The following is a 24,829-nucleotide window of genomic DNA, read 5'->3' on the forward strand; positions in this document are numbered from 1 at the left end:
ATCGGGGTGTTACAGATACAATCATGGGATCCAACCATGTACACCGCACTGTAGCTGCATCCGACTCATATGACTTAATAGGGATCCAAGCATAAGTTATTAGACGAAAACAATTCGCGTTGCATCCCTCAAGCATGCGACGCAAATCATGGGATTCAGCCATTTGCAACGCACAATAGTTGTGTTTGACGCAAATCATGTTCATCATCTGCGTCGTGCTCTTAACCCTGTTCGACACAAATGACCCTACCACCCATATGTTGTCATTTTATGTGTCACACACTTTCTAATGTGCAGTTCTTCTAGAGTGCGACGCACATAAACTAACCCAAATTTGCATTTTTCTACTAGTGTGACAAGGCTAGCGATTTGTAGTGAAGCCCAATAGAGGAAGTGTGGTGGCCTAAGAAGACCCATTGTTGGATGACAAGGCAGCCATATATGGTGGCGCGGCTGGGTTGTGAACCCCAATGGAGGAAGCGCGGTGGTCTGAGTAAGAGATAACCGAGTTCCCCATTGGCCTTTAATACAAGCATCAAGAGAGATATTCATATCATGAATGTACATCAAATCCTTCCACCCATCAACCTCGTTTTAAAATACAAGAAACGAATAGAATGAAAGGTGATGGAAGAGGGTTGTAAGGTGGGAAGCAGAGTGGAGCTCGGAGCAAGGAGGAAGACCCACTGTTGGAGGACAGGGAAGCCATAGATGGCGCCGCAAATAATGAAAGATCAGTCATGGTCTCATGGAGTCCGAGAAAAAAGAAAAGGAATATCTTCAATTAGTTCAATTGTTTTTGATAAAAAAACCCTAAACTCTTGATAACATTAATGAAATTGAATATTTTTACAGTGACATGAAACAATTTCAAAATAACATGGAACAAAACTCTAGAAGATATAAAACATACCAACAATTACATAAAATAGATTTAAGAATGGCATAAAATATGTTCTTAAATAACTTGAAACATACCAATAATGACATGAAACAGTTCTAAACATATTCGGTTTTTTCACCAAATATCCCCGACAAATCAAGAAATTTACCATATACCCTCAATGTATCAGATATTCATCATATACCCTTGAGTTTTCAAAACTGTGCATCATCTACCCTTTTTCTAACACACGTTGAGCCACCATTAACTTCATTTACGATATTGCCATTATTAACCCCTAACCTGAAAGTCCTTGTTAACCCTTAACCTTAAACTCCTAACCCCCTTAACCCTAATCCTAAACCCTAACCCCCTGCCAGCCCCCACCCCTCCCTCTCCCCTCCCCTCCCCTCCACTCCACCGCCGCAGTCCCCCACCCCTCCCACTGCCAGCCCTTCCTCGTCGATTTCCCCAGCCCCTCCCCCACCCCTCCCCGTCGATTTCCCCAACCACCCCTCCCCTTCGAATCCCCCTAACCCCACCCCTCCCATCAACCCTCCTCCCTTATCGCCCCGTCTCCCCCAAACCCCCGCAGTCGTCCTCCTCGAATTTCCACAACCCCCACTTGTAATTAATGGATGAATTTTCGTGGCTCCCTTTGAACAACCCCCTCCTCGAGTTTTCACAGCTCGAGCGAGATCTGAAACCAGAGAGGCGCAAGGACGAGAAAGAGAGACGCGAAGCATGGGAAGGGGGGTTACTTCATCTTGCCGGAGAGAGAAATCGTGGTACTGGCGGGGAGTCACTAGTACAAAATAGACGATTTGCGTCGGATACGAGGCGCCTATTTGCGTCGGACATGGGTCCGACGCCACAAGCCTTGACGCAAATCAGAATACAGGTTTTGCGTCGGACAATGGCGCGACGCATTTAATTAGCTATCTGCGTCGGACTCCGCCTACCATACGACGCAAATGACAAGACTCATATGCGTCGCATGAAGACTAAAATGCGACGCAGATGACTCATGTGCTTCGCACATAGCCTTACATGCGACGCACATGAGGCTTTTCAATCCCAGCAGCCAAGCTCATGCGACAAGGCTTTTCAATCCCAGCAGCCAAGCTCACGTGCGTCGCATGTAGTACTATGTGCGACTCACAAGAGGCTAATCCACGCACAATTCACCAGCAGCATAGTTCACGCCCAATTCATCAACAACTTAATAATGAATTCAAATCAGCAATACTGAAAATAAACTGGAAAAAAGTTGAATTTTTAGATTGGATATAAAATTGTATTTTTAGATTGTATAAAATCGTATTTTTACAAAACCTAATTACATGATACTAAATTACAGAATAATAAAAAAATTACAGAAAATGAAAATAAAAAAATTACAGAATAATAAAAAATTACAGAAAATGAAAATAAAAAAATTACAGAATAATACAAAAATTACAGAAAAATAAGCAAATCAACAAAAAGAAAAAAAAAATCAATTACACAGTTACAGAAATTATACAAAAACCGAAATTTTTACATCTGATGAGATGCAAACTAAAAAAAAGTTAAACCTGACCTTTTCCTTGAATTTCTAGAAATAAAACTAATTACAAAATCATGCCTCTTCATCTTCATCCTATTCAAACTCAAAATCAGTGGATTGAGTTTCTCAAACAACGAATTCAAGGCTAATGTTCGACGCTTTGTGTTCGTTTCTCTCCCTCCCTGTGTCCGTGCTCGTCGGAATGGGTCGATCGAAGCAAATAAGGAAAGCAATCGCCGGCGAGATCTTGTATGTTGGAGATTCCCTTTTACCTTCGCCACAGAACTAGAGAATTGACTCTCTCATCAGCAATAACGAATTCAAGGCGAGTTGTTGAGATTCGAAAGAGAATTGAAGGTGAGTGAGAGAAAGATGAGATGCGAAAGAGATGAGTGTTTGAGTGAGAGAGATGAAGGGTTTGAGTGAGAGAAAACGGCTATATGAAGTAAGAGAGAAAAAAGTCTAATGAAGATTGAAGGGTTTGAGAGAGAAAACGGCTGAAAGCTAGGGTTTGAAGAGAAACTCTAAACTTGCAGTTAAATATGGGAAGCCCATCATGTGCGTCGTATGTCGTGGCCCACTCGACGCAAAGCTTGGCCCAAACTTATTTTGTGTCATCTGCGTCGCACACTTGGGTATGTGCGACGCACATTGTTGGATCGTTTGCGTCGCGTGCTTCAAACTGTCTGACGCAAATTTTCTTTTTATGATCTGGACCCATATTGTGCATTGCACTCTTCATTGCGTGCGACACAAATAGTATTTCTGCGTCGTTTTTGTGTTTGTGCGACGCAAATGGGGCGATGCAAATTGACCCTTTTCTACTAGTGAGTGGGGGATGCACAACTTTTGCATCAGCAACGGAGAAATTAAAGGGGAGGGTAAGGGGGTGGGGGTGGGGTTGGGCTGGCAGAGGGGAGAGATTAGGGGTTGCGGCGGAGGGGAGGGGGTTGGGCTGGCAGGAGGGAGTGGGAGGGGGTTGAGGCGGTGGAGGGGAGGGGTGGGGGCTTGTGGAGGGGCGGGAGAGGGGGAGGGGTGGGTTAGGGTTAGATTTTTGGGTTAGGGTTTAGATTAGATTTAGGGATTAGGGTTTAAATTTTAGGATTAGGGGTTAATAAAGGCAATATCGTAAATAAAGATAATGACGACGTAATGCCCGTTAGGAAACGGGTAGATGGTGCACAGTTTTGAAAACTCATGGTATATAGTGAATATCTTAAACATTAAGGGTATATGGTGAATTTCTTATTTTGCTCGGGGTTTTTGGTGAAAAAATATGACATAAAACATATCAGAAATGATATAAAACATATGAAAAAATTGCATCAAAACAAAACTCAAATGATATAAAATTAATGACAAAATAATATCAGATTCATGTCTTTATTTAGGTAGTGTGCTGTTTGTGCCATTATGTATCATTTTGTAGTCTGAGATTTTGTTGAACAATAAGTTATAGTGTAATATGTTATACCAAAAACGCATTCTTATTCTATAATACTGCATCATAGAATTATTTATAGCAACTGAGTATATAGTGCCTAGATGCTAGTTGAGGAACATTTCACATATATACTCCTTATGTTTTTATTTAATTGTTACGCTTTTCTTTTTTGTTCTTTTTTTAATTGTTACACTTTCACTTTTTCCTTGTATAGTGACCTACAACTTTTCACATTTTTTCACCTCATACACCCCACCACTTATTTCAATGATCCACCCAAAACCTTCCCACCTATCTTATTTTTCTCTCTCGTAGATTATTTAAATGCTTCTTTTATCTTTACCAAAATCAAACATTCTTTTTGTGTACTTGTGCACATCTTCATTGAATCTCTCTTAAGGTGAAGTGTAACAATTTAAAAAACAGAGGGAGTATTATTTATTGATGATGTTTCTGCATGGAAAAAAAAAAATATTTACCCAGTGGGTCAATAACCTATTACAAATAGAAATATATAGATAGTGAAATCCAACTCATCAATTTTTATAGTTTCTTAATTATTTATTTCTAATTAATTAACTACCCATAAGTAGATGTAACATTGACCGTTCTACATACATTAAATCCATTTATAGTTCTGCTAGTATTTAGTGACGTATCTGTCTGGATTTCTTTTCTAGCATGGAAGCTTTATCTTGTTTTCAATGTAAACCTTTTAAGTTCCCAATAACATAAATCGCATTAGTTGGTTAACGTCATCTCTTTACCAATCAAGCATTATCTTGTCCACCCATTTAGAGAACTTATTGCCATTTCGGGGTTCTTCTTTGTCTAATTTTAAGGTGGAATAGAAAGACCATATTACGGGAGATAAGAGAAAGGAACAACCTGACACTATCTCAATCTGCTATATACAATTATAGTGTTAACTAACGAAATTTATAGTGAATAATTGGGGAATAACGAGAAAGTGTTGACGTCTCATTATAATAGGTCAAAATTACCTTTCATTTTGGCATCTAGAGCCTAGAGGTATCAAAGTAAGAATTACTATAATACTTCTAGTACCAAAGTTCGAGAGGCCAATTTTTTTAAAAATTGATACCAAAGTAAGTATAACTGGTACCAAGTTCAAAGTTGATACCAAAGTTCACTTACACTTGGGTACTCAAGTAAAAGTTACTTTGATATTGGTACCAATTTTACTGAATTTTGGATAAGTTGGTATCAAAGTTTAGGTTCATTTAATTGTCTTTTTATGCTTAATGAGAAGAACGCCCCTGAGGCTATTTTGGCCTCTCATGATGAGACGTGTATCTAAACTCGAAAATAACCAGCCGCAAAAAGGGGAAATTGATATATAAAAAGTTAATACTTTCATAATCCGAAAGACCAAAACAAACAATCACAAGAAGATACTAAACTCACACTTTGTAAATAGAGAATTCATATACACCACTGATAATATTATGTCACCTTATTGTATTAAAAAAGATTTTAGAGGAAAATTAATTTCTTTGGGAGGGAAATATTGGAGGGAAATTTTAGTTTATTGAAGGGAGGAAATGTAAGAATGAGAAAAAAAAATGGCAGGATAATGAGCATTCGAAAAAAGTTATTATTCAATAAATACACTTAATTTACTAAAAAATTGATAGTTACTTTTGCTACAAAACCAATATCTTTAATACTAAAAAAGTAAATAACTTTTTTATCTTTTGTAATATACTCGAAAGGTTTTAGCATCTTATGAAGTAGATGACGATTGACAAAATTTGCATTAATGATGAGTAAGTGTTCATTTAATTATATAGAAATTATTTCCAGTCATCATAACTCGAAAAAAATATTTTATTTTAAAAAAATGAAAACCCACCAAAGCACATAAATTTTCATTATTTACAAATAGACATCCATGTTGTTATAATTTTCAAACTTTACATATATTACAAATTTAGTATACTTCATTATATATTTAGAACGTTGAAAAATAAAAAAGGATTCAAATCAACCTTCTTTGATGCACACTATGAAAATAAGAACATTGTAGAAACAAATAGCATTATAGTTTAAAATTGTTAAATTGATGATATTTTTCAAACATTAAACATAAATTGTATGAAAATATAATATCATCTCATTTTAATTTATCACAACTACTTGTAGTATTATGTATAACATTATGCTCTAGTCTCTGTGTGTGTGTGGGGGGGGGGGGGGGTGAGGGGGAGGTTATGACCTGTTGATAGGTGTGTCACACAACTAACAAAAATAAGTCATAGTTATGTAGTAGGGTAAGCCAAAATTGATCCAACAGATACAAACAGTATCAAACACTAGTTATTCTTGACTCAGTTCAACTATGCAAGTGACAAACGAATATTATCAATGAACTACTAAACTACTAGTAATATAATGCAACTAATAATATGAGAACAAAATCACGAACTAAAAACACCTAGAGTAAAGCATCACCACAAGCATAATTAATGTAAGAATAAATTTCTAAACTACTCATTTAAATGTTAATAAGGAAAATACACCATGTAAAATAACATAAATCTCTCCCGAGTATATATATGGCTTCCTTAATATACAATCAAGCTTACTCTCTTGGAATCATGTGAATTAAAGACTGTAAACACAATACTCTAACATCTTAACAATCCACTATACCTTCTCCCATAGAGTATTTATCTCCTTTAATTGAAATACTCAAAGCAGCCAAAATCCAACTCTCATTATGATCAAGACAAAGGAATGATAGCCAAAATCCAGTAACCAAGAACAACTGAACAACTAATTTGGAAAATACTCCATCCGGTCTTTATTAGTTTACCCATATTCCTTTTTGGGATGTCCATTATTAGTTTATCCATTTTTTTTTGGAATTGGGTCACTAATTTTTCATTACACACACATTCAACTTTAATATAAATTAATATTTTCTCTTTCTTTCTATGTCTCCCACCATCATTTCTCCTAAAACTTTGTGCAAAAGACATGGGTAAACTAATAAATACTGAAGGGAGTAAATGTAGGTTGTCGTACACATGTCAAAAATAATTCTTGCAAAAGTTTCTAATAACAATGTAGTAGGATAAGTAGGTTCGAATCTACAGAGAGATGGTCGTTTTAATCTAGCTTCTAAAATATGGAGAAACTAAACAAGATCAGGAATATGAGAATTAAAGTTCTACAAAAATCAAAGTAATAAGGATCTAGGGTAATGGTTCATCATGTTTATACTTATAATCTATCAAAATATCATCAATAGTTCAATTAATAAGATATCTAGAACACAAGTTAATCCTATAGTCGGGTCTTAACGCTGTCAAATCAACATATGCAGTACGGTCGCTAACATAACCAGATTTACTAATTGTAGGTAAACCTCTAAAAGCAAGATCTTGGTCAATACAAACAATTATTAGCAATATTTTTACATTGAACCAAATAAAAGAAAAATTAGCTCTGCAATTGAATTTTCTATTCTAAAATGTTCTACATGAAAAAACATTTTACATTGAACATCTTTTACATGCAATCAAATGGGGCGTTATTGAGACGATAGGTTTTATTACCAAAAATGGTTCCATTTTTTTTTAACCTTTTTCTTATTTTCATACTAAAGAAAGTTTTACAAAAATTTATTATCTACCCCTCTCAATCTCCTTTTTTTTTCTTTGGAATATTTAGATGGTTGAGAAAAAAATAATCTAACATTAAATTCTCTCTCAAATATAAGAAAAACCCAATCTGTCTATATAAATATATTAAAAGACGTTCCAATTAAAGGAACAGTGACGACACGTGTTCTCCTACTCAAACTTCTAACACACATGTTTACGACCTTATTAAAATATATTAACTATGTAGTTACCAAGAATAGAACACATGACATTTGAAATGAAAAGTGAGAGTTTAACCATTAATCTACTACAATTTCAATATGGAATGTTTCAAATAAAACATAATATAAAGTCTTATAATTATATGTAAGTATTAATACATAGGCCAAGTCTTTTGATCTTTAACACTTTTATTAAGGTAATTAACATTCTCTTACCCCAACTCCGTTGACATTGTTATTTTTATCCCCTATTCCTGAAAAGTTTTCTTTTAAAAAAAATAATTTATCATGTCATACCTTTCATTTTCCAACTTCACACTAAAAAGAAATTATGAAAAACTAATAAAATTAATTATAAAACTTATAAATAATAATATATTTGATAATTGTAATTGTTCGAGACATCACTCAGGGTAAAAAAATACTAGTTACTTGAACAATGATTGGACCCAATATCAACCTGACATGATCTTCATCTGATCTTAATTCGCAGCATGAATTCTCAACTTGATACTTGACCAACTCAATCCAGCAAGAGCAATTTAAAAAAACCCAAGTGAACCTAATCAACCCAAAAAGTGATCCAAAATTTCAAATTAGACCGAAAATAACCCAATTCAAAATGATCCGACTTGAACATGATCCAAAGACGAGCTCTAGAGTCTAGGAATTTGATGGGCCGAACTCCCTCCATTTCACAGCCTACGTTATTCAATATGACTGTGTTAAGTTGTACACTACTCTTTGCAATTCCTAACAATCAATTAGAAAAGTGTCACGTGCAATTGCAAATCAAGACAAAGAGTCCAATCTGCGACAGTGGTAGTGGTAGCTAAACTTGGTAAAAGGAAACAACATAAAATAACTAAAAATAATGCTCGTCTCTAATCTTCGGCAACTTGATCTCTGCAACTGCAACACCCACATAAATCCCATCTGACTCATCCTCAGACCTCAGTTGCTTCATCTTCACAGTCTCTAGTTAAACATCATCTCCTCTCAAAGGTACAATTTTTGATGTTATTTTATCTCTCTTCTTTCTCTCTTTTTTTTTTTGTCTGTGTATGAAATTCAGCTACAAAAATGATGCACACAACATACAGTAGCTCAATTATATCATTAAGAACATATTCTACTTTCAATAATTACTGTTATTACTCAAATGAAAGATACCCATCTACCTGTTGTTCTTGTTGCTGTTCAATTCCCATCAATTCTTGTAAATTATTAGTACCCACAAACCCTAGCTTTTTGTATGGGTTAAGGCAGTCCACTTTGATTCAATGCCCTCCTTCTAGGAGATTCATCTTAGGCCCAAGTGATCTGTATAGATGCCGGCCATCGGTTTACGATGTGGGTGGGTGTTGCTGTTCACAATCTCAGGGGAGAAGTGTTGATAGGATTTGTAAAGAGAAGTGTTGTGTTAAGGAGAAGAGTCTGAGTGATTATGTTAATAAATCTAAGGGTAGGGTAGCTAGGCCAAGGCGGGATTTGAGAAGTAATGCACTTGGAGATGCTGAAGCTATGCTTAGTTTGTTAACTGAGGATGCTGTGAAGGAATGTATGGTTGTCAGGGAGAAGAAAAGGAGGTCTCCTTTGGAAGGGAAAATTGTGAGCACGCAAGGTGTTGTAATTGAGAAAATAAGGGGTAGGAAGCCGAATATGGTGGATGCTGGGTGTAGGGAGAGTGAATTGAAGAACCATCCACTAAAGACTGGTCGGGTTCAGTCTTGTGAAGAGGGTAATAGGGGAAAAGAAGAAAGACTGAATCTTTCTAAAGATGAGGATGGAGGGTTGAGGAGAAGAGAATCTACTTCATCATATTACTCTCTTTCAGATTCTGGGGACTTTGGGAGTGATATTGAAGTTGAAGTAACGCGGGAGCCGTTTGTTAAAGAGTCTTCAACTAGTCAGAAGAAGGACTGGGAGAAAAGTGGGGGTTTTGTTAGTAATGAAGCAATGAAACAAGACTGGGAGGGGTATAGAGATGTTAAAGGTAAAGGATTGCAAACTAGTGCACATGATGTTTCCAGAGTTGCTAGCTCTATTCAGCAGGATTGGAGAAAGAAGTCAGAGAAGAAGCTTGCTGAAGAGTCTGAAGAAAGTAAATATAGGAATGATTCTGTTGTCAGGCAGGCTCGGCCATCTCAGGCTAAAGAAAGCAGTTCGATTAATGCTTCTAGTTCGAATAAGCAATTTAGTTACCATGACGAGAAGGCGACTTCAGATATAAAATCCCTTGGACAGTCAAGTGTTCACATGCAAAAGGACAACAGAGCTAGTAGATACTTGAATTCCAGCAGTCAGCATGAACATTCAACACAAATAGGTAGAGGAAATTTTGAAGCAGCTTCTGGTACATGGAGAAGATCTAGCCAGGTAGAGGATTTGAAGATAGTTGGTAAGTCAGTTCAGGAGTCAGGATGTGACCACTGCAAAACATGTGGTAGAAGCATGGAAGAAAGCAAGACACAATCAGACTTCCGACAGCAAACTGAGAAGTCAGAGATGAATGCTGATGCTATATTGACTATAGGTGCAGAAAGTTTGTCTGAAAGTCGACATTGGAAGCACAAGAACAGTATAAGCTCCCTTCAGAGTTCGGTTGGAAAGGAGAGCGAGCAGCTTGACCAAATTCACCAGGTGATTGGACAGACCAGTGCAAAAAGTGAATCCCAACATTACCAGGAAACAGTATCTACTGATGAAAATCGTATTCAAAGCACTTTAAGGGCAAGACAGCAATCAAATGCACGGATGCACAATTTGGCGGAGAACTCAAGAACTTCTGCAGAGCATCGGTCTGAAAATATACGTAAAAAGGAGGAAAAGAGTTCGAGTTCAGTTCAAATTTCAGCCACGGAGGAGAAAAAGCAGCATGATCAAATTTACCAGGAAACTGGTCAAGTCGATGCAAGGAGAACATCCCAACATAACAGTGAATTTATGGATACTGATGCTAGTTATCTTCAAAGCACTTTGAGGGCAACACAAGGATCAAATGCACGGATGCACAATTTGGTGGAAATGTCAAGAACTTCGGCAGAGAGTCAGTCTGAAAGTAGTCGTAAAACGCAGCAGAAGAGTTCGAGATTATTTCAAACTTCAGCCAAGGAGGATAAAAAGCGGCATGATCAAATATACCTGGGAACTGGTCAAGTCGATGCAAGAAGAAAAACCCAACATTACAATGAAGTTATGGATACTGATGCCAGTTATCTTCGAAGTACTTCAAGTTCACAGCAGCAATCAGAAACTCGAATGAAGCATTTGGAGGAGAAGACAAAGTCAACTATTGCAGCTGAGAAAGTAAAAAGATTGCATGAGAAATCTAGTGGCAAAGTGACTAAAGATATTGAAACCAGTAAAGTGTCTCACACTGAGATAGGTGATTCACGAGTTCAATCTTCCAATTTGGAGATCAATAGTCAGTCTGCTTCTGATAAGAGGGTGTATAATGAGCAAAATTATTCAAAAGAAAAACTGAAATCAGTAGAGGAAGTAGTAGAGAAACGCAAGTGGATTGATGAAACAGTTGTTCAATCTACGCTTCGAGCTGAGGTACAGGGGCCTTCCACTAGACATTTTTCTGAAGAAGCCATCATAAGCCAACCATCGGCACGATTAAATCCTCATACTGGAGTTCAACAAGTTAGTGGGGAAGAAATTGAAAGTGGACAGCTTTTAATGTCATCTCCACCATACCATCATGAAAACAGAAGGTCTCAGTTTCTTGAGGCATCGAACAGTCCGATGAGAAATGCCATGGGAGGGACAATGGAAGCTGGCTCTGGTAAGAAAGACGAACACCCCCAAGCAATAACACTGTCATCCTATGGGAGCAAGTCCAGTAAAGAGAATTCTCCTGAGGATACTTTAGTTTCAGCTGCACGCATGCAGGAAACATCAAGTCTGATCGTTGGGGAGTTTGTTGAGAAGATGAGCCATGAAGCATCAACTTCTGAAACTAGCTCTAAGACATTATCAAAACTAGATTCAAAGCATCAAGCTAAAAAATCTACACTGAAAGAATCAACTCAACTGGATACCGACAAGCTAGGTTTACAGAATCAAGGTTCAGAGACTTCGTCTGGGGTTCCTAGTCTTGATTCTGACAAGGAAAAATCACAGTATATAGATTCGAAGCTTTCATCGGCGGATTATGGAACCAAGGAATCCTCAGATCAGATGTGGGATGTGAAAGATCACTTTGTTCAGGAAGCACCAGAGACGACATCATTGGAGGGTGCAACTTCCGAAAGTGTCGTTGCTGCAAGGACAGGAAAATTTTTATGGAACATTGTTGCTGGTATACGTCGACTTCGATGGGGTTCACATTCTGAAAAAAACCACAAGTCCCCTGTTAAAAGAGACAGCTCACCAACTCGATCTCCTAGTGGTGAAACATGGTTTTCTGGAGATGAGGCAGACGAATCAAATATTGATGGTTTGAAAGCACAGCAGACCAGTTTGCTGCAAGAGACTACTTCTGATCAGTCTCTGCTGGGGACCACTGGAAGTCGAAAGGAGGATGTTGTATTAATGACCTTGGATGACAAATTGAGCGGTGTTGACATGGGTGCTTCATCCTCTTCTAGTGTCTTGAAGAGCAGTTCGCTACCAGGACGTGTATCTGTTGGTGAAAATACCAACTTGAAGCTTCCCCAACATATGTCACTACCCAGCCCTTCATTAGATTTATCGATACCTCCTGCTAGACAGTTGAGAAGACCACTTGCTTCTATAAAAATTGATGGAGCAGAAAGAAATGAGGAACCCATCAGCTCTTCAGAAGAAAAGAGGGATGATTCTGTTGATGAGAGGCAGAGTGATGTTTCTTCTCCTGAGGGAACTGATGTTGAGCTGAAGAAAAGGAAGCTTCAACGAAGCAAGGTAGTTTTGCAAAGGTATGATGACTGGGAAGATGCTTATAGACACGAACGCGAACAGCGAAAAGTTGATGAAATCTTCATGAGGGAAGCACTTGCAGAAGCGATGAGGGCTGCTGATTCCTGGGAAGTGCCTGTTGGTGCAGTACTGGTGCAAAATGGGAAAATCATTGCTCGTGGGTACAATCTGTGAGTATTAGTCCTTTGTATTGTAATTAGGATTTGTGACTATTACTTTTGCTTTTGTTTCAAACTTTAATATCTAATAAGTTGATTGTCTCAGAGTGGAAGAATTGAGGGATTCTACTGCCCATGCTGAAATGCTTTGTATAAGGCAAGCTTCAAACATCCTTCGTACATGGAGGCTATCGGTAATTTCCTTTCTACTGGAGAAATTTTAATGATGAAATGAGCCTAATAGTGGACCCTTTAGCCTTTCGTGTCCGTTTCTTTGTCTATATTAGTATTTCATAATTATTCATTTTTCTCAAAATGCTAATTCTGTATCATCAATGGGGAAGTGAGATAAGACAATGTGATGCAATGCTAACTTAGGATAGGATTTCACAAATTTCCTCAGCTTGCTAGAAGGTTGGTGTGGGCATCTTGTGATGGTCCAGAAGACCAGAACAAAGTTTCTGCTCTGGGTTTACTGTAGTCTAGTCGTCTATATGAGAGTTCAATACAGGAAACAGTTTGATTATCCCCCTCAAATATATGGACAGACTTGTAACATATACTTAAATTTGTAGTATGATGATGTAATGTATGTTGTTGAAAAAAGATTTTAACAAGGTGATACAAGGAGTCATAACAATTTTGTAGTTCATGCATGTGTTTGTCACAGGATTCACAGTGATCCTTGTACTTGTGTTGTTTACTCAATTATCTGAAGTGCTCCACATATGTTAATGTACATAACTATCTTATACTGTTCTTCTGATTGACTGTGGTACCACTTTGTTAGTCTTCTGCATTTGTTTCTTCTCTACTCCCAACTGCTAGAGTTATACCTAATCGTGAACATTGCTAGTTCATGTTTGTTTTGAAAGTAATGCAATGACTGTACAATTGGTAACCTAATGCAACAAGTCAACCACTATTACTATATTTAGTTTTATAATGGGTTGACAATGTAACTACTTGATGGTTATAATGACTGCATGTAGTTGTTCTGTTTGTTTCACAAATCACTTATTGAAATTGGTCAAACTCGTGATCACCATTCTGGTTGTCATCTGTTCTTGTCCTCTCTCCCTCCATTTCTTTCTCCTACATAGCCATCCTCTCTTAATGATACATGTCATCATGTCATACATGTTAAACTCGTGATCACCATTATGGTTGTCATCTGCTCTTGTCCTCTCTCCCTCCATTTCTTTCTCCTACATATCCTTCCTCTATTAATGATACATGTCATCATGCTCATAGAACTTAGTAAGTACCAACTTTGTTACATTCTTAAAGTATAAAGCAACACAGGCTGAGATATATGGGGAGTTGTCTTTCATGAGTCATGAATAAGATGAAACATGTTGAGCTTCCATGCTGACCAGCGTGGTACTCCACAAATTACCAACTGATCATACAATGGAGCCTCACTTCGGCTATGGAATATCTATTATTTGAGTAGATTGTTAAATTATACATAGTTTCAAAGTTGTGACCCCTTCTATTGCCAGTCAATTGCATTATGTAGCTGTCACATAACACGCAAAATTACAACCTTTATATGGTCCCTTAGATGACTTTGAACCTTAAGTTTGTTAGAAATCCAGGTTTGTGATCATCCTTTGTATGTCTTCTCTAATTGATGTTAACATTGTTGGCACTTATAATTTATTGGTTTACCTTTTGTATGTCTTCAAATGAACTCTCCCCCTTTTTGTTTTATAGGAAACCACTCTTTATGTAACACTAGAACCATGTCCCATGTGCGCTGGAGCCATTCTTCAAGCCAGAATCAGTAACCTTGTTTGGGGTGCTCCTAATAAGCTTCTTGGAGCCGATGGCAGCTGGATAAGGTATGGATGACTTTCTGCTATATCTCGTCGTTGTTCTTTGTTTATATGAACAAGACATCTACCTAGTGTAATTTCTTTTGACCCTAATTTGTTTATCTAAGATAAAAGAAATAATATAACAATTCACATCAGATCTCAATTTATTTTGACCCTAAGCTTTCAAAATATAGCTTTTTTTAGCTAGACATTGGCTCCCATCCATCAATATATCTCAATCCTAATGGCTAGTGCTAATAGATACACTCCGATGTATAAGGGCCTCATGGGTAGATGAAGGATCTTTTGATTCCAATTCCTCATATGATAGTGCATATATCAAAAGGGGACTGAGGGAGCTCCCTCCTTTTTTTATGCTTTCTTCCTTTTTGCACGACTACCTAGGAAAAGGGAGGGAGAATTAAGGGGGCGTTTAGTTTATGAAGGGAAAGGGTTTAAGAAAGAGAAACAAGGAGAAAGTAATAGCAAACGCTTTGTTTAAAATTGTTGTTTGGGTAGAAAATCCCATCTCCTCTTCTTACCATTGCACCACCATATATCCTCTTCCTCCTTCTCTTTCTCAAGTTCGGCCGGCCACCACCCTTCCCCTCACCGCATGCTGTCACCTTCTTAAGGCCGTCCATGACCACCGCGGCACCACCTCGTACCACCACCCCCTCCTTTCTTTTCCTTCTCCATCACAATTAGATATGAAATTTGAGGTTTTAAAGGTCAAATTCGACCATAGAGTTTTTATGGTCGAATTTGACATCTAAAGCCATAAAAAAGGTATTCGTGCATTCTTACTCCTAATTTTCCTTTTTTTTTTTTGAATTTTTAGGGTTATGAAATTTGAAGTGGTGTTGGTAGATTTTTGAGTAGGTAGTGGTGGTTTATGTGATGTTTTATTGGCTAAGGTGGAGCCATTGTATTTTCGTTCTCAAGGTGGTGGTTCCGGCGGGTGGGTGGGTGGTTTTGGCAGATATGGTGGTGGTTGGGGTGGCGGTTAGGGTGGTGTCGGTGGCTAGGGAGTAGTGGCAGCCTTCGATGGGGTGTGTTTTCTAGTCGTGGAGGTGGTTTTGGGGGGATGCAGTGGTTGTGGTGGTGCGATTGGTGGTTAGGGTGGTGAGGTGGGTGGTTGTGTATGGGGTAGGTTAAACTTAAGTGGTCAAGGGTTTCCCTTACCCATATTTGAAAGTGGAGGAGGGTGTGGGTAATTGAAGTTAGAGGGATTTGAGGGTAAGGAGGGGAAAGGGAGGGAAAACAAACCCCCAAAACAAACAACATAAAAAGGAATCAAGAGGTTCTATTCCCTTTTACCTTTCCAGTTTCCCCCAAACCAAACGCCCCTTAAGAGTGTGGATAGTGAAATTTGAAGGAAAAGGGAAGGAAGGGAAATGAGGTATTCGTTTTCATCCTAAGGGATGAGAATGATTCACTTTCCTAGTTTCCTTTCCCTCTTTGTATACTAAATCCGTTCATTGTTGGAAAGGCATGATAGCCAATGCAAACTTACTCTTCTTGTCCTTCCCCTACCTTTCTCGCCATGATTGCTATTCAAACAAAGTGTTAGCCACTCACCCATCTAATGTAATCAACCCCTGCCATGACCATTTTATGCCCTTGTTACCACCATCCGCCCACTTCAACTAACGAGTGGGAGTTCCTCTTGAAGGTGAGATGCTCTCTCCTTGTATTTAAATCAACCCTTTTTTTTTAACATTGATTCACGAGAGTTATAAAATGTAATCATAAAAAGTGGGTGGGTGGATCGTGGATGTGGTCGTAATGAAGGTTAAAGGAACTCGTGAGATTATATGTTAACGTGGCACATCTTAAAATTAAAGGATGTTAAGTTAGATAGAGGATGGGGGAGCAGTATAGTTTAGTATTCACCTCTCTTAGAGCATCCTTGACGATACGATGGACCCGGATAAATGTTTCATCCTTCTATCTCGTCATTTCCAATTTTACTCTTAACCATGAACCAATATATAATGGTACATCACTCTCTCTCATCTTTTTTCCTACCCCACCACATTTTATTTTTCTTCAATTAACTCTAGTGAGTTGTATTGATTATTGTAAAACCACTTTACGCTAATTAATTGTAATTAACTCTTATAATTATTAATTCGTAATTACTAATTTTTATTATAGAATAATTATCGTAAACTAATTTTTGGAACTTATTTAATATTAGTTGAATAATGGTAAAAAAAGATGCATCCATTTAAAGCATATTACATATATCAATTGAAAACAAGACATGAAATTAAATACAACACTAAAATTGACAATATTCCAGTAATTTAGTTTCAATTCCTCCCGAACTTTGCCGATATATGTTCGATCAAATCTTCTTTCAAGGATAAATGAGTTTGTTGATCTTGATTTGTGCTTTGTGCTCCAAATACGTGTTGATGTCAACAATTTGTTAGTTATGATATTCAAAGCGACCTTCTTGCTCTTCGTTGTTTCTTTGAGCGGATTGCATCAAACTCCCATTTATCCATGTAATTTTGGTAGGTTTCTCATTCATCTTCAACTATCATTTGTGCATAATTATGCACGCCAACATAATCTTATGAAGTATGTTGACGTCCTAAGCAAGGATGACATCCGAATAATAGAAGATCGAGCTTGTAGCACTCCAAATGCTCGTTCCACATCTTTTCTTGGTACTTCTTGATGTCTTACAAAAGTATGTCTTTATGAGATTGTGGACTCGTTATGAATTTCACAAAACTAGCCCTATTTAGATAGATACCATAATAAGGTAATATCCTTTGTTATATTGATGGCCATTTACATTGAAATTAACAGATGGAGCTCAATCATCTAAAACATTTTCAAACAAAGGAGATCTATGAAGCATGTTTAGAATGTTGCAACTTCCTGGCATTTCGAAAAAATAATGCCAAATCTACAAGTCCTTATCAGCTACAACTTCAAGCACAAGTGTAGCTACGCCTACCCTTCCTTGATATTGTCCTCTCCATGAGACAATTCTTCAACTCCCATTGCATACAGTCAATGCTACTAATCATGCCACGAGATCCACGTTCTCCTCCAATTCATAACAGCGTACATTGGTCGTCTTAGGTACACACTATTGAATTGGTTGATGACGCCATCAATGAATCTCTGAAGTGTTAATCTTGCCAACTGTCACTAATACGTATGTACTCATCACAAGCGTCAGAAGCACACCCATAAACTAATTGTCGTATTGCTGCTGTACACTTTTGCAGCGGCGACAAGCCAAAACGATCGGTGGCATCCCTCTTTTATTGGAACCACTCGTCATTCCTCACAACTTCATTCATGATACGCTAAAAAACATGCTTTTGGATACGAGATCTACGTTGAAACAATCTACGTGAGTAAACTAGATTTTCTGCAAAATAGTCATTGTATAATCTTAAATGACCTTTTTCTCGACATCTCTCAGCCGAGGTCGAGTACACCCGGTCTCATTATATTAGTGATCGCCGCTGATACAAGGAATGAAAGGTAAGTATGAGTGACATTGTCGATCATGTCATCTACTTCTTTAAAGGGGTGTTCATAACCGGGTATCCGCAAATTGGGTACTCGAAAAAGTGGCCCATGACCCGAACCGGTTCATGATCGACAATGTCACTCGTACTTACCTCCCATTCAGTGTGTCGATGGTCACCCCTAGAATGAGATTGGGTGGGCGTACTTGAACTTGGGCTGATAGAGGTCGAGAAGAAAGTCATTTAAGATTATACAATGACTATTTTGCAGAAAATCTAGTTTACTCACGTAGGTTGTTTCGACATAGATTTCGTATGCAAAAACATGTTTTTGAGCGTATCATGAATGAAGTTGTGAGGAATGACGAGTGGTTCCATCAAAAGAGGGATGCCACTAGTCGTTTTGGCTTATCGCCGCTGCAAAAGTGTACTGCAGCAATACGACAATTAGCTTATGGGTGTGCTTTTGACGCTTGCGATAATTACATATGTATTAGTAACCGTACGGCAAGATTGACACTTTAGAGATTCATTGATGGCGTCATCAACCAATTGAGTAATGTGTACTTAAGACAATCGAATGAAGCCGAGCCCTTATCCACAGTTGTCTCTTACATCAGGTTATGGATGCCAGTCTGGTCTGTAATTACATTCCCTACATTGTTTCTTAGGCTATTAATCCTAAAGGCATTACGTTTGATAAGAACAATTCTGTGAAAAAACCTCGTATTACGATCACCCTCCCCAATATGATCCATTCGACTTTTTGTTCTCCAAAGTAATTCATCCTGGTCTATGGTGTCAATAAGGTCCTTTTGGAGGCTAATTTCCTGGTGGAAGCTAGACATGGGATGAGACTGAAGATAAAAGATGATGCTTCCTACGATACACATTACCAAACGTGATCTGATTCCACTCAATGAGAGACTCCCTAAAGGTGTTCAAACTTTCATGGATCGATCTATAAGGCCTAGGCCACTATTTCAAAACTTCATCTCTAAACCTATTGTCAAGAAGCCACATGGGCTTGAAACAAAACAGTTTCACCTTAAACAAAGGAGTCATTTTTAAGCTTGAGAAGGATAGGACAGTGGTCAGATGTGACTCTCGGGAGGTGCCACAAGTTAACATTAGGGTATAACAGGATCACTCCCATCCTCTATCAAGTATGTCAAAGATCCAATTGTTTTTTCTTATGTTGGTCCAGGTAAACTTTTGGACATTGAAACCTAAATCTACAAGATTACAATTATCCATCGTGGTAGCAAATAAATCAGCTCTCTTTCTAGAAATAGGCCGACCCCCCAACTTTTCACTTTGATTGACGACTTCATTAATATCACCTGAAACACCATGGTTTATCTATTATGCGCAAAGTTCTCTAAATCATGCCAGAATTTTTGACAAATATGAAATTTGGTACTTGCATAGATTAAGGTAAGCACAAATATTAGAAGAACGTACATCAACCACGCCATAAACTCCCTTAGCGCCTTTTCCTACGACATGAAAATTCAGGATGTGCGATTTCCACCCACAAACCCATCCGGTTCAAGCAAATGCCAAGAGTGATAACCCAAATCTGCCACAATAGCATCAGTCTTCTCTCGGCCAACCCATGTTTCCACAAGCACGACAAAAGATGGAAAATATTGCATAAGTAGCTGAAAGATCGACTTGAAGGATGGTCTAGCCAACCCTCGCAAATTCCAAAAAAGTACCGTTATTCCCTTATGCAATCGGGTCTTCTCGAGGAGTATATTTAACATCCCCTCGTTTCTTACCACTTAGGTGTAGGCGTGCAAGTACTTTAAGTAGCAATGCATTGGTGTTGCTCCTTGCAATCATGCGCACATCCGGTAGGAGTGAGTTTGGGTCTATCCACGGTCCCAAATTTGCCAACATTGCTCTTTTTTCGCTCTCTACTATTTTTTTTTCTCTAGGAACCACTTCAAAAAGAGCCTCATGGCTAGGAGAAGATGACCTGCATTTAGCACTTGAGTGACATGTGGTGGCCAAACCTCGAAAGTCGAATACATCATCATATGATTTGTTGTTTTGAGGTTTAGGGACGAGTTTGCAATGAGTGCTTTCACCTCCTTGAAGGTTAGTTTCGTGTGGAACTCGTTCGGGTCCTCTAGACAGTCGAAAGATAATACTCCACCGTTTTCAAGTTGAGCTCCCCCTTGAGGGGGGTGAACTGGCCGAGAGAAGAGGACCGGGGTGAGGGGAGACACGGTCGTCACACGAGGTTTTGGCGGAGAGCTCGGCAGTGACAAAGGAGAAGGTGGGGAGAAGGATCCGTATAGGTCGACAAAATTCGGGTCGCGGGGCATCATCATCTTGGTCGACAAGTTCTTTTTTGGACTGAAGGGGGGGGGGGGATTTAAGTTTTTGTGGCAGGGAGGGATTGGAAGTTTGGGGTTTAAATAGGGGTTTGGGTTGAACATATAACCTCGCTGGGAAAGGAGAGTAAACATGTAATCATCATCTTAGCCAGATGGGCATTAGTGTTTTGAATCGGGAGCAGTGAGCCTAAGGATGGGGTTACAGTGGAAGGGATTTGACATGACTGAGTTAACTCCCTCTCCACGTTTCGAAATTTGAGGGGAGAGAGATGAGAGTTCTGGAAGGTTGGGGTGTAAATAGGGGTTTGGGTTGAACATGTAACCTCGCTGGGAAAAGGGGAGTAAACATGTAATCATCATCTTGGCTAGTTGGGCATTGGTGTTTTGAATCGGGAGCAGTGAGCCCAAGGATGGGGTTACAATGGAAGGGATTTGACATAACTGAGGGAACCCCCTCCTCTCCGCGTTTCAAAATTTGAGAGGAGAGAGATGGGAGTTCTGGAAGTCTAGGGTTTAAATAGGGGTTTGGGTTGACCTGTCACCTCGATGGGGAAAGGGGAGTAAACATGTAATCATCATCTTGGCCAGCTGGGCATTGGTGTTTTGAATTGAGAGCAGTGAGTCCAAGGATGGGGTTACGGTGGAAGGGATTTGACATGACCGAGGTAACCCCCTCCTCTCCAAGTTTCGAAATTTGAGAGCAGAGAGATAGGAATAGGGGTTTGGGTTGAACATGTAACTTCGATGGGGAAAGGGGAGTAAACATGTAATCATCATCTTGAATCAGGAGCAGTGAGCCCAAGGATGCAGTGGAAAGGATTTGACATGAATGAGGTAACCCGCTCTTCTCCACGTTTTGAAATTTGAGAGGAGAGAGATGGGAGTTCCGCGCTACAATGACTGGAGCGCCGAAAAAGCATTTTTCCAAGATTTGGAAAATCTGGACTGCCTTGGGACCACGCGTGAGGAGAGGGATTGGTATTCCAATCCAAGATTGCCGCCCTTTTCTGCCTCTTTGTCAGAGAGTTTAGCCGCCATTTTCTTTGGAGTCCACCTGGGCTTGGAAGTGGGCCTAATGGCTTGCCCCTTTTTTAAATCAGTCCTATTTGACTTTTTCTTACCTCCCACGTGGATCCATGGAGCTTGTCTTTGTTGTGCTGGGATTGAAATTTCCCCAGGAACTATCATTCTTGTTCCGGGTTCTCACCAACTTCAGGCTTGTTTTTCAGACACCATTTTGTATTATGGCCCACTCTTCTACATGAATGGCATATTGAGGGTGATCCGAGTAAACTAAATCTGGGCATGTAGCCCCTACCTACGCTCGTCCCGGAGTATTTTAATTCACATTCATCAAGACACAAACAGACGCGAACCTTGTCCGGTCACCCTCCAAGGAATGAGTGTCGATCTTTATCAAGCTACCAATGGAGTTTCCTATTGAATGGTGGACATCTTTGCGAAAAAAACTCGAGAGGTAGTTCAGGGAGTGTGACCCATATTAGGTAATGTGTAATAGCTGCTTTTGATGGTTTGAAACCGGCCTGCCATGCTTGAACCCAGACCAAGGACAAACCATGGGCCTTTGGCCAATATGCGGGATCTTTCCTCTGCGGATTTGCACTTAAGACTGTAGAACCCCTTTCCCAATGATACAAGATCCATGGTTTCTTTCCACTTTCATAATTTATGGAGTTCTTTCTTTAGGAAGTCCTGGGAGAAGGATCTCCATACCATTTTACAAATAAGGGCTTCGTTCCACAGTTTAACGAGATCTAGTTACTGCTCTTTGGTGATGGGGATAAAAACTTTGTCTCTCTCACATGCTGTGGTTGAGATACCGCATATGGGACCCTCGGCACTTCCAATGGGATTATCTCTAATATTTTTTGAGGCTGACCCAAAGAGATTCTCAGTTACCTCCTTAAAGGACCAACTTTTGGAACTTGGAGGAGGGGGATCAGGTGCAGGGGCTTCCACGGTGTTTCGATGGCCTTGGAATTTGCTTGAACAACGGGGGTTTGACTGTGGCTAGGTGTCTCACTTTGGGCCTTGAGGGCGGTTGGGGTGTTCTGTGTTAGTGGTGCTAGGGTAAGACCATGGGGAGGGTTTTCTCCCTCCTCTTTCTCTCTCATCATTCTTCTTTCTTTTATGAGCACATATGATTCTTTACTATTACAAGTTTATCCCCATCTAATGTTGCCGTATCAAGCAGGCTGTTAACTCGTTAAAGAGTATTTTTGGTATATTTTGTTGCTAGTGACCATTGGATTATGTTTGCACAAATAGTGTGTAGTTTTCTGCCGAATTTTCTTTTCCAGTTGGGATTGGAATGTTTTTGGTAATCCTGTCCTGAATCTTTGTCAGAACAATAATGCCGTAGTTTTGTTCTATACATGAATGCCATTAAGCAGATTATGTTTTATGATTACGTTTAGAACTAACAAAGACAATTGTTGAAAGACTGACTTTTGCTGGTGCATATTAGGCTTTTCCCGGAAGGTGTTGCAGAAGAGGAGCGCGCTGAAGCATCAGATAAGCCAGCTGCTCCTGTACACCCCTTCCACCCCAAGATGAATATACGAAGAGGGATACTACAAGAAGAATGCGCAGACATTATGCAGCAATTTTTCCAACTAAAGAGGAGGAAGGCCAAGGAGAAGGAAAAGGACAAGGAAACGTCATCAGATGAAGCAGCTCAACCTTCTTGCTTTCCCAAACCACACCATCGATCAAAGCTATTGCATAAGATGCATAACGTCTTCAATCCTTCAAAACAGTCAGCTGATTGATTTTCAGTGGACATGTAAGGTTATTTTCTTAAAATGTGCATGTAGATCAATTGTTTGATACGCTTGCCTTGAAATTTTGGGGTTGAGCAATATGTGAATATTCGATTGTTTAAGATCCATTTGTGCAGTCAAATTCTGGGCAATTATGCTTGTACATTTGGTGTTGATGCTGCTCAGAGGGTGAATTTGGGATAAACTAGAAAACACACACGAAACTCAACCATATCAACTACCATCCAACACAAAACAAATCAATAAATAAAAAGATGTACAGTAGCATTTATCTTCACAAATAATAACGTTTTAGAGAGTAACAGCTTTGTCAAAATTGAAAAAAAATTAAATAGACAATAACATATATATACTCCATTTTATATTAATTGCAACATTTTTTTTATGTCCACTTCTGTCATCTTCACATGACTTTTTCACAACTTGTAGAGGCACATAATTATCTGTTTCAAAATATGTGACATACTTCTCTCTGACACACTAATGACTAGCCAATGTATATATTTAACCCTTAGTAACTACTCCCTCCGTCCCATAATATAGTGCTTGCATTCCTCTTTGGGTGTCCCAAAATGTTGTGCCTATTTCTTTTTTTATCAATTTTTTTTTGACTAAATTATCCTTCATTTGTACATAAAACTTTCCAAAATACCCCTACTTTCTTTTAAAATATGTGCCCCAATTTATTGTTTTACACCATTCCAAGGTATATTTATTGCTCTTTAATTTTATTTTAAAGGAAAAACAAGAAAAAAACTAGTTCCAAGACAAAAATACCCAATAAATATTTACTTAAATATATATTTTTGTGAAATTCTAAAACTCTTTCCATTTTCCTTAATTCTCGTGAAAAATGAGAAGTGAGCACTATATTATGGGACGTAGGGAGTATAATTTGCGATGACTGAAAATTATAAAAAGTTGATATTATGAAAATATATGTTGAGATGAGTCTAACAAGATCTTACATGATTATATTTTACCTTACCTAAAATTTATAAAAATACAATCAAATAAAAGTATGTGAATAGCATATTTTAAAACGGATGAATTATATTGCAATTATAGTACAAGTAGAAGGCAAGAAATATCTAAGAAAGAACTTCCCACCCAATTAAAACAAAAAAAGCTAGATCATAAACCTTTCTTGTCTTGATTTTCTTCTCATTCCCATAGTTAACAACGTAAAATATGGAGGGAGGGTGCAATGGCTGCAAAATTCATGTCGTAGTTGCGACTTGCGAGTATTTTCAAATTAAGTGTTCCTTAAAAAGTCCAAATTTATGTATCATCATTATAAATATTTCAAAAACATATAATATTCGAATCTCCTCACATTTGAAATAATGGCATGAAAATAAACAGTATTCTAATAACTTGTGCCGTGTTATTCACCACAAAAAAAAAAAAAAAAAAAAAAAAAGTGCCGTGTTTTGACTAATCAACCAAATGATCTCAATAATTTGGTGGCTAATAATATGATTAATATAACTCCCTCCAAACACGAAAAAGAATTCTAATCTAAAAAGAATAAAAAGAAAAAGAAAAAGAGTGGA

General features: G+C 38.4%; 1 protein-coding gene across 1 annotated transcript; it reads left to right on the forward strand.

The window, feature by feature from the left end:
- Positions 1 to 8,580: 8,580 nt before the first annotated feature.
- Positions 8,581 to 23,415, forward strand: LOC104896327 (tRNA(adenine(34)) deaminase, chloroplastic). The gene is made up of 4 exons (XM_010683067.4): positions 8,581 to 12,807; positions 12,902 to 12,989; positions 14,515 to 14,642; positions 22,958 to 23,415. The coding sequence occupies exons 1-4, from the start codon at positions 8,813 to 8,815 to the stop codon at positions 23,259 to 23,261; spliced, it is 4,515 nt and encodes a 1,504-aa protein (XP_010681369.2). The 5' UTR covers positions 8,581 to 8,812; the 3' UTR covers positions 23,262 to 23,415.
- Positions 23,416 to 24,829: the final 1,414 nt, after the last annotated feature.

This window comes from Beta vulgaris, chromosome 6, assembly GCF_026745355.1.
Source record: "Beta vulgaris subsp. vulgaris cultivar EL10 chromosome 6, EL10.2, whole genome shotgun sequence".
Lineage (NCBI taxonomy): Eukaryota > Viridiplantae > Streptophyta > Magnoliopsida > Caryophyllales > Amaranthaceae > Beta > Beta vulgaris.